Here is a 10,533-nt window from a genome sequence, read left to right as displayed (position 1 = left end):
CTATGCTCCACTATTTCTTTCTCATACAAAGGTCTCACTTAGATCACAAAGGCCTGTTCGGGTATGTGACCCACACAATCACAATATGTCAGCGCAAAAGTTTTTGGGTAAAAGGGTTTGACACAAGTCATGTCTAAATCCTGTTGCCTGGCGCCATTAACAACAAACAAGTGTGAGATTTTATTAGAGAGTTGTAATCCTCTTAGTTCCCAAAGAGGACTGTGGTCTTCTGCGTCTCAGGGATGTCCTAATCCAAAGGCATAAGAATCCACAGTCTGGCCCTTGCGTTACTCACAGTATTACAGCATGGAGGAGCTACTGATATCTGGGGAAGCCGACAAGGTTCGTACAGAACACGGGTTTTTCTCGCCGATTTGCCCAAGAAAAAATCTGCTGGAAAACATTAAGGAGTTTCTGTGTGAAATATTCTCCATAAAAGTAAGAGATTATCTGAAGCAGTATGTGAGGCAAAACGGCCTGTTGACGCTGTCGGTGCTGGGAGTGATAACGGGATGTGTCCTAGGCTACATGCTGCGAGGCACTGAGCTATCTACACAGGTAAGATATGTGTTTTCATGAGCAACTACTCAAATGTTTACTGGTGCTTGTAACTTGATGATTGTGTCTACCTTGGTTTATAGTTTACAGGCTTATGGTTGGGGTGCAACATGTCTGTTTTTATTTAAATTAATAAAGATGACTTCAACTCACAACAACACCTGCAAGATAAGGTTGGTCTCCTGCACAACTCTGTCCTTAGTGGAAAAATGATGAAGGTCCATAGAAATTCACAACAGACCCTGAAGGTTTTTACTTCATTTCCTGTTACTGGAATAATCAAGCTGTTTCCCATGCCTGCTATGGGAATGTTCTGGAAAGGTCCACTTGCATAGTGGCTTTTGCTATGTGCCCAGAGGCCCACACAGTCCTAACAATTCCTTAGGCTTTACCTCAGGTTTCATATTATCAGTGTTTTTATTCAGCGCTCAACCTTTTCTACCTACAATGAATCTTTGTATTACTCCAAGTTCCTCACACACATGCTCGTTATTCCTGTTCATAGCATTTGGCTGACTCTCATATCTATACATCAGTATACATCTATACATCTATACATCACATCTATACATCAGTATACATCTATACATCAGTATACATCTATACATCTATACATCACATCTATACATCTATACATCAGTATACATCTATACATCACATCTATACATCTATACATCAGTATACATCTATACATCTATACATCAGTATACATCTATACAGCACATCTATACATTTATACATCTATACATCAGTATACATCTATACATCTATACATCAGTATACATCTATACATCAGTATACATCTATACATCAGTATACATCAGTATACATCTATACATCTATACATCAGTATACATCTATACATCTATACATCAGTATGACTACATGTGCTCCCTGGGAAGCAAACCCATGACCTTGGTGTCACTCGTGACCTTACCAGCACTATGCACTACCTGTCAAACAATAGTGTAAAAGGTCACTGTTGAAAGCTGGTGTAAATAACATTAGTGAGTATTTAGGACCAAGCCAGGCTGAGTTGCCTTTAAACCCGACCACAAGTCAGTCATCCAAGTCTGAAATACGAGCCTTCCTCGCCTTATGCGTGACACTTGACCAACATTGGTAGGTTACTGAGCACTCGTGCATGGTGCCCTGTCAAACACGCCAGTATCCCAGCCACACACCAGCAGCTCTTCAACACACCAGTATCCCAGCCACACACCAGCAGCTCTTCAACACACCAGTATCCCAGCCACACACCAGCAGCTCTTCAACACACCAGTATCCCAGCCACACACCAGCAGCTCTTCAACACACCAGTATCCCAGCCACACACCAGCAGCTCTTCAACACACCAGTATCCCAGCCACACACCAGCAGCTCTTCAACACACCAGTATCCCAGCCACACACCAGCAGCTCTTCAACACACCAGTATCCCAGCCACACACCAGCAGCTCTTCAACACACCAGTATCCCAGCCACACACCAGCAGCTCTTCAACACACCAGGATCCCAGCCACACACCAGCAGCTCTTCAACACACCAGTATCCCAGCCACACACCAGCAGCTCTTCAACACACCAGTATCCCAGCCACACACCAGCAGCTCTTCAACACACCAGGATCCCAGCCACACACCAGCAGCTCTTCAACACACCAGTATCCCAGCCACACACCAGCAGCTCTTCAACACACCAGGATCCCAGCCACACACCAGCAGCTCTTCAACACACCAGTATCCCAGCCACACACCAGCAGCTCTTCAACACACCAGTATCCCAGCCACACACCAGCAGCTCTTCAACACACCAGTATCCCAGCCACACACCAGCAGCTCTTCAACACGCCAGGATCCCAGCCACACACCAGCAGCTCTTCAACACACCAGTAGCCCTGCGATATGCCGATAAGCTCTACAACAAGGGGCAGATCAAAAGTCTCACTGTTTCTGCCACATGATGCGTTGTCTCTTTTTGCTGAAGCAGTGCTGGGGGAATTCTGGCAGGACTGCTGGATCGTCTTTGGCACTGTATCACGACATCATGACAATACATTTTGTCCGCAGATTAACTGTGCCTAGCAATACAGTGTTGGCAGATGTTATTATGATATTTCCCAGAAACCTCTGAACAGTACTTTATAATTGAGAAGGGTTATCTGCAAATTTGTAATAATGTGATGTATACTTTAATGTTACAGGTATGCAAAAATAAAGCTACAGAACTAAGTTGCAAGACAAGACTTTTCTTTTCTTAGCCATGCTGTAGTTTAGGTTTGCACAGAGGTGCGGGGTTTATATTCAGCTATATATATATATATATATATATATATATATATATATATATATATATATATATATATATATATATATATATAATTGCAGTGTTCTGCAAATATTGTAGTGGTGTGCACAGTAGACAGTACAAAATAAAGGTCTTGTTGTTATAGCTATTCCAAGTATAACCTAATAAAATGTGAAAACAGACTTCGTTTATAAATAAAATAACCATTAAACAACCAAAATGTTGTGATGAAATGTAATGAAATTCCAAGAAATTAATTAGACATATTGCCACAGATGCATCAGTCCATCTTTTAAATCATATCATCTTGTAATCTTATTTAATATTATCAACCTCTTTCTGCTCTCTTAACAGGCAAAAATATATTTTTCTTTCCCTGGAGAACTCCTGATGAGATTGCTTAAAATGCTCATCTTGCCCCTTATCACCTCAAGGTCTTCACCTCTGCTTGAGTTAAATATTTTCAGTTTAGTTAAATATATTTGGCTTATTAAATATCTTTGGTTATTACACATTTAATTCACAATAAAATTAATTTAAACCTCTCTCTCTCTCTCTCTAGTTTAATGTCTGGACTGTCATCTATGGAGTCCAAGGCTTGTTGTCGTGTGGGTTTGCTAACTGTGACCTATTACCTGTGGACAACCTTCATTGCGGTTGTGGTTGGCATTGTGCTTGTGGAGATCATTAAGCCAGGCCAAGGGACAGAGGCGGAGAGGAACAGACTCAGTGGGCCCGTTATGACCTCTGCAGATGCCCTGCTAGACCTTGTAAGGCATGTAATCCAACCTTCAAATTTCTGAGAAGTGAGAAGTTTAGTTGTATCTCTACAAATAGGTTTTACATGATGTCCTATGCTCAAACAGAAGAGCAAATTGTAGGTGACAATGAATGCTTCTTGGGACATAGATGTAAATGAAATGTTATCAAAAGTCTGTACAATCAACTTTGCACAAATATTAAAATCAGACAGCAGAACAAAAGCAGTAATGCACACTGTAACAGAGAAGAAACACGTTTCTCAAACTTCTCTAATCTTTTCAAAGGCTTCTGTCTCGCAAGCTGCATCAAGGTCTGAGAAGCTCAGATCAGTCTGTAATCCAGTTTACCCAGAAGGGTGGTGATATTTTTAGAGCTCCATATAAGGAGTGGTTTACAGTTTAAGTAATGAGTGGGGGAGTGAGAGGTCACTACAGAGGTCACCCCTGTGATAACAGTGAAGGAACAGAAGGAACTTTATCCGAATGCATTACTGTGTTTGTGCTGTTTTATGTGCTTCAAAGACAATTGATATAGACTATATAAAATATTTTTATTAGATTAGATTTAGTTTTGTCACTACTTCTGAAAGGTGGACCACTTATTCTCATCTCACTTATTTCTGTTTCTTCAGGAATATGATTCCTTCAAATCTCATTGAGGCAACATTTCAACAGGTGAGACTCTTACAAATATATTTAATGACATGAATCAATTAAATGTCAATTCTGAAAAACAATCCGTTTTTCTATTACTTGATCTACGTACAATACTCACATACAGGGTTGAGAATGAGTATGGGTTCTCTGTTCTGAAATGGTTGGGGTCACATTTGCACAGCAGGAACACATCACCTCGATTCTGAAATCTACATTGGCTCCTAGTATATTAGAGATTTTATTTTAAGGTCTCTGACATGCTCAAACAACAGTCCAAGCAGGCCTCTTAGTTCAGCCTCTAAGGTCATTGTAAGGTCAACATGAAGCATGTTGTAACATCTGTGCATCACGTCATCTGTGAGAATATCAAAAGTATAATAACAGTGGACATCTTCAAATCAAGACTCAAATCCAGACTAAAAACTTTTCGATTTAATGTAGCTTACAGACACTATTTTTAGTTCTCAGGGACAGTAATGGACTAATTAATGAACTTCTGTCTTTCAACTTTTATTTTGTGTTTTATTAAATAGTTTTTAAATTACATGTATCTGGTTATTTGAACAATATTTATTATTGTTTCGTTTATTTTCTGTTTAAATCTAGTGGTTTTGCGTATTTAATGTATTTTCTTTCTTTTTTGCAAAATCTTGAGGTGGTGAATGTTGGATCTTTATTCTTTAATTCCACTGTTTGAGTATGAATGTATGACACACTTTATATTACCATGATGTGTAAAAGCGTGTGGACAAATAAACCTTCCTTGCATCTCTGTGCTAAAACGGTGTTAACTAAAACATTTTTAACATCTACATTTTTTTTACATTCTATGTCATTGGCAGACGCCCTTATCCAGAGCGACTTACATTTTTATCTCTTTTTAAATTTTTTTTTATACAAGTGAGCAATTGAGGGTTAAGGGCCTTGCTCAGGGGCACCTCAGTCATGGCCTCAGGTCTGGGAATTGAACCCATGACCCTCCACAAACAATGTTTTCATCTTTCTCTTAGTATTTCTACAAATGTTAACCCCCCCCCCCCCCCCCCCCCCCACTGCCTTGGTGTTTGTTTACAGTACAAGACCGACCTCATCCCTGTTCTCAGAACCCAACTGAGCACTCGACAGCCCAGTTTCATCTACCTGGTGCCAGACGAGGGCAGGTCTGAGGGCCGTGCCGTGTTGCTGGAACTCACTCCACCTCCCAACGTGCACTACGGGACCCAGCCTGGTAGCAGCCAGCAGATGAATGTACTTGGCATTGTCATCTTCTCTGCAACTATGGGTAAGGCCTTCGGGTCAGCATGCTGTCACCTCTCACGTCCATAGACACTACAGCTGCCAGTATAGTGTGGATCAGTCCACATCACTGCCATTAAAGGGTTTCAGGGTTTCAGACATTTGTAAGAATTGAAGCTGTTCGTGTCTAGGTCTCCTCCTCGGGAAAATGGGTGAGAGAGGTGCGCCATTGGTCAGTGTGTGCCAGTGTATCAATGAGTGTGTCATGAAGATCATCAATGCAGCGGTGTGGTAAGGGAACAGAATCACTAAATATCTGTTCATGAACTGCGCCCATGTCTGTGTGGCTTCGGCATTGCATTTTCTCTTGGAGGTAACGAGGCAGCAATTTGCAAACGCTAATTGCACATTCGGTGCTGACACCCCATCAGCCAGGAAGTGAGATGTTGAGAACTAACACGATAGGCAGAGTTAATGCGCACGTGTCGATGCAGTGAAGAAGCACATGTTAAAACCAGGGCCAGCATGTGTAGCAGATTATGAGACACTTGAACTCAAGTGATGTCACACGCTCCCCCCACACCACAGATTAGCAGGCTGGCAATAGCCAGTCATATCGTCATTATTTGTGAACCTCATGCATCTCTCCTTGTATGGTTTCATTAATAGTACTATAGGCAGGGACAGATTTTAATCGCCATGGTTACATGTATCGATGTCAAGCTGAGATGCAGGTTCTACAGGGACTACATAATGTCCACAACGTCAAACTTACATTTTTTTCAAAGAAAACAAAATCAAAGAAAATGACAGTTTCCAAATGACAGGGTCCTTACGATGGACATAGATATATTGATGATTATTCTGCTGTTTCTACAGAAAGATCATACCTTATTCACAACTGGTCTCTTTTCTTTGGCAGGTATTTCCCTTTCGGGATCATCTTTCTGGTGGCTGGGAAGATCCTGGACATGAGTGACCCGTCCACACTGGGCAGGAAACTGGGCTGGTACACTGTAACGGTTCTAGCAGGGCTGTTCATCCACGGCCTCATTCTGCTTCCTCTCTTTTATTTCCTCTTGACCCGGAAGAACCCCTTCATGTATGTCAAAGGACTGCTTCAGGCCATGGTCATTGCCTTGGCCACATCGTCAAGGTTAGAGGGAGAAAGTAGCGATTAATAGCAAAGTGAGGACAGTTTGGCCTGATATGTCCTACACTAAAGTGTTAAAACAAGATGGAGTTGTGTATGGATTGAGTCCACTGTGCTGTTTTCCTGATTTTCACAGCTCTGCCACGCTGCCCATCACGATGAAGTGTTTGCTGGAGAACTGCGGTGTCGACAGGCAGATAGCGCGTTTTGTCTTGCCTGTAGGGGCGACCATCAACATGGACGGCACCGCCCTCTATGAAGCGGTGGCCGCCATCTTCATTGCGCAGGTCAATGAGTACGAGTTGGATTTTGGACAGTTGGTCACAATAAGGTAACCACACCCGGCAGTATCAGTCACAGTATTATGGGCAGGCAATTTGCATCATGAGGAAGGTTCACATTGTCATTATAAACTGAAAAAGCACAGAAAACATCCATGAAAACAAAAAATCTAGGATATTCTTATCACATTGCATCAGGGCAGTGACTGCAAAGGGCAGATATGACTGGGGGGCGGGGGTTGTTCCAGCCAAGCAGGAACATACCTCACTGTTTATTTGAAGCTTAGGACAAACAATAAGTGGAATCAGGTGTGCTCCTGCCTAGTTGGTAAGCCTCACCCAAAATAAAATGCGTAGTTTTTGGTAGACTATTGTAGACTATTGTAGTTTTGGTGTTATCTGAAGGCACTTTCTGTGCAGACGTAATGAACAGTGAGATGAGTCAAACTTGCAAATCGTTGGTGTGATGGAGTGAGACGAGTGCCTTTCTCAACCCCTTGTTACTGTTGGAACTCCTGACAGTGTCACTGCAACTGCTGCTAGCATTGGTGCTGCAGGTATCCCTCAGGCTGGCCTGGTAACTATGGTCATAGTGCTCACGTCTGTGGGCTTGCCGCCAGATGACGTCACGCTAATTGTGGCCATCGACTGGATTCTGTAAGTTGACAATTTTTTCTTCGTGCCTCTTTTGATGGATGGTCTGATCATCCAAAAATTGTCCTATAAGATATATATATATAGGATATTATATATATAAGCAATGTATTATAATCCACTCATAGGCGAGAGATAAGTCCTCACAATGAACTGACAGGTGAGAATTACGACCTTCTATTTTTTTTTTCTTCAAAGGGATCGTTTCCGAACAATGATCAATGTACTAGGAGATGCCCTGGCAGCTGGAATCATTGGTCACTTGTGTCGGAAAGACTTTCCACCTGACATAGTGGTAGGTCCTCATTACCATCCTCATTATTGTCTATTGTATTAAGATAGCTTGTGTGGAAAAGAAGCTTGCACAATACTGTACAACAGCTGCTGTATTCAGTGTAACAGTTCATGTTAACTGCTACACAGCTGAGAGTACATCTACTTCTGAGAGTAGTATTTAATAATAGCCATCAGTGTATACACTTTTAAGCAGGCTATGGTTCTGCAGAGTAAGAATGCTTTCAAAACTATAAGCATTTAAAATTCATTGATTAACAAAGCAAAGAGTATGAACGAAAAAGAAATTAAATCAAATCTATATTTGATGCGACCACACATATTCAAAATTGCATCAGTTCGTCTACGTACACTGGCAGTTTTTGAAGGAACGTTATATGGACAAAGTTCCAAACATCTTGGAGATCTAACCACAGATCTTCTGTGGATATAGGCTTGCACAAATCCTTCTGCCTCTTCATGTAATCCCAGACAAACTCGATGCTGAAGAGAAGGCTCCACGAGCCATATCACTTCAGGACTTCTTCTTTATGATGAAGTTTTTAATGATATTGGCTGTGTGTTTTGGGTCATTGTCCTGCTGCAGAAAACAATTGTAGCCAATCAGATGCCTCACTAATTCTGACCAAAGCTTCCAACTCCACTTGCTGCTGAAATGCGGCCCCAAACAAGCATGGAACCTGCATCATGCTTCAGTGTTGCCTGCAGACACTCACCATTGTACCACTCCAGCTTTATCTCATAATTTCAGACCACCTGCTGCCATATTCAGTTCCCCAGTTCCTATGTTTTCATACATAGTTGCCTTGTTTACACATCGAGGGTTTGGCTTTTTGCCCACAATTCTTCTGGCCAGACCTCTCTAAACAGTAGATAGGTGTGCCTGGGTCCCACTGGTTTCTGGGATAATTGATTAATGATACATCTGTCTATCATACAACAAAATCTGACTTTGTGCCAGAGTACCTAGAAGAACTGATGCTATTTTGAAGGTAAAGGAAGGTCACACCAAATATGAATTTGATTTAGATTTCCCCTTTGTTCATTCACTTTGTATTTTGTTAACTGACAAAATGGGCTAATGCAAAAATGAATAAACACATTGCTCAGCTGTAATATACTAACAATTCATATGGATTTTGGCTTTTTTTAGGGCAATGCCTCTGGGGTGTCACAAGACGCACATGCACAAAGCATAAATGTGCCTATGATAGAGGTGCCACTTCTTGCCAGAAAAGACTATATATTTCAGGTGATTGGAGACAGAGTTACAGAACGACCAACCGTCTACTACAACATTTGTCAAGTATGAGCTCAACAATAGCCTTACATTTACATTGTTGGCATTTAGCAGATACTCTTATCCAGAGTGAATTACAAAAGTGCTTTGTCATTCACTCATAGAATGTATGGTAGCTAGTACAGAAGGTCAGAGTTCACGATACCGTTGAACTAGAATATTGTTACAGGAAATACAGGAATCAATTCTGAAGCATGAAGTACATATAAGCTCTATATCAGACAACGATAAGTGCAATAACAATATCAAACAAAACATGCTAGAATTTCAGTTATTCCACAGCAGCATGAACTTCTTGGGTGCATAATCAATGGTAAATATATTTAAATATTACACACACATTAAGACTACAAGGGACACTGCTGTCTGGACAGCAAGGGGATGTTCGTTCCACCATATGGGAGCCAGAACAGAGAATAGTTTTGATGCTCATCTTCCATGAGACTTGAAGCATTGCGTTTCAAACTGGTCCATACCAGTTGTACTCAAGGTGCAGATCGGGCATCAATGTCATCATGTTTGGAGGGGCTAGTCTGTTTTTTGGCTTTCTAGGTAAGCATCAGGGTTTTAAATCTGATGTGGTCAGTTACTGGAAGCCAGTGAACAGAGGGCAGCAGTGGAGTGATGTGTGATCTTGGGAAGACTAGGAATGCTGCAGTGCTCTCTATCAGCTGTAAATTAAGCCTTACAACCACCTTCACTCTTCTGAGGACAAGTCCTTTTTGTGCCATAACACATTAGTAGTTGAAATGCATTGCTCATTTTTATTTTTTTATCTTTTCTTTGAAAAAGCAAATTGGACATTGGACAGCATGTTTTGAGTTGTTCCATTCATGGGTGATGGATTTGCATATGCTTTTAACAAACCAAAATTCAAGAACAGTGCTCCATACTATGTGCACTGAAATTTTTAACGCACGTTAAGATCCTGTTCTTCATGTCATGATGATGAAGACTATAGAAGTGTTGCCTTAAAAGAAATGTAAGCAGAAGGAAACATTTAGGGATGAAAAATGTAAGGCGATATTTCTTTTTCTCACAAAGCACACTGGAGGGACAAGGTAATACTTGACAATTTCATGTATTTGCATGACTATTTTGTTTGTGTAATAAAGCTAAATATTTTGTAACAAAATAGATTGTTTAATGAGGTGAATGAACTAGCTTGCAGTTTTGAGACCCTCAGGACAGTATGTATAGGCAGGTGGCTTCTGTATTACAGTAGCTTTCACTACAAAGAAAACAAACATTGGGGTCAATGAGGTTCAGGGTTATTTTGAAAGCTGTTTTCAGTGAGACCAACATGTAAATATTTTAGATCTCCTTGGGGATGA

The 10,533-nt window shown here is 41.1% G+C and overlaps 1 protein-coding gene across 1 annotated transcript; it reads left to right on the top strand.

Annotated features, from left to right (window-relative positions):
* The first annotated feature begins 306 nt into the window (after positions 1-306).
* slc1a8a (solute carrier family 1 member 8a) lies at positions 307-10,248 on the top strand. Its single transcript, XM_077024761.1, has 11 exons — positions 307-558; positions 3,218-3,297; positions 3,426-3,638; positions 4,257-4,299; positions 5,356-5,563; positions 5,709-5,808; positions 6,440-6,673; positions 6,807-7,001; positions 7,474-7,608; positions 7,804-7,900; positions 9,053-10,248. The coding sequence occupies exons 1-11, from the start codon at positions 307-309 to the stop codon at positions 9,209-9,211; spliced, it is 1,716 nt and encodes a 571-aa protein (XP_076880876.1). The 3' UTR covers positions 9,212-10,248.
* Positions 10,249-10,533: the final 285 nt, after the last annotated feature.

The sequence above is a fragment of the Brachyhypopomus gauderio genome, chromosome 12 (assembly GCF_052324685.1).
Source record: "Brachyhypopomus gauderio isolate BG-103 chromosome 12, BGAUD_0.2, whole genome shotgun sequence".
NCBI lineage: Eukaryota > Metazoa > Chordata > Actinopteri > Gymnotiformes > Hypopomidae > Brachyhypopomus > Brachyhypopomus gauderio.
Note: the sequence above shows the minus strand (reverse complement) of the source record. Positions and strands in the feature narration are given on the sequence as shown.

Coding starts and splice junctions, on each gene's coding strand:
- slc1a8a (XM_077024761.1), top strand. CDS start 307: ATGGAGGAGCTACTGATATCTGGGGAAGCCGACAAGGTTCGTACAGAA. Junction 3,298..3,425: donor TTGCCCCTTATCACCTCAAG/GTCTTCACCTCT, acceptor CTCTCTCTCTAG/TTTAATGTCTGGACTGTCAT. Junction 3,639..4,256: donor GCCCTGCTAGACCTTGTAAG/GCATGTAATCCA, acceptor CTGTTTCTTCAG/GAATATGATTCCTTCAAATC.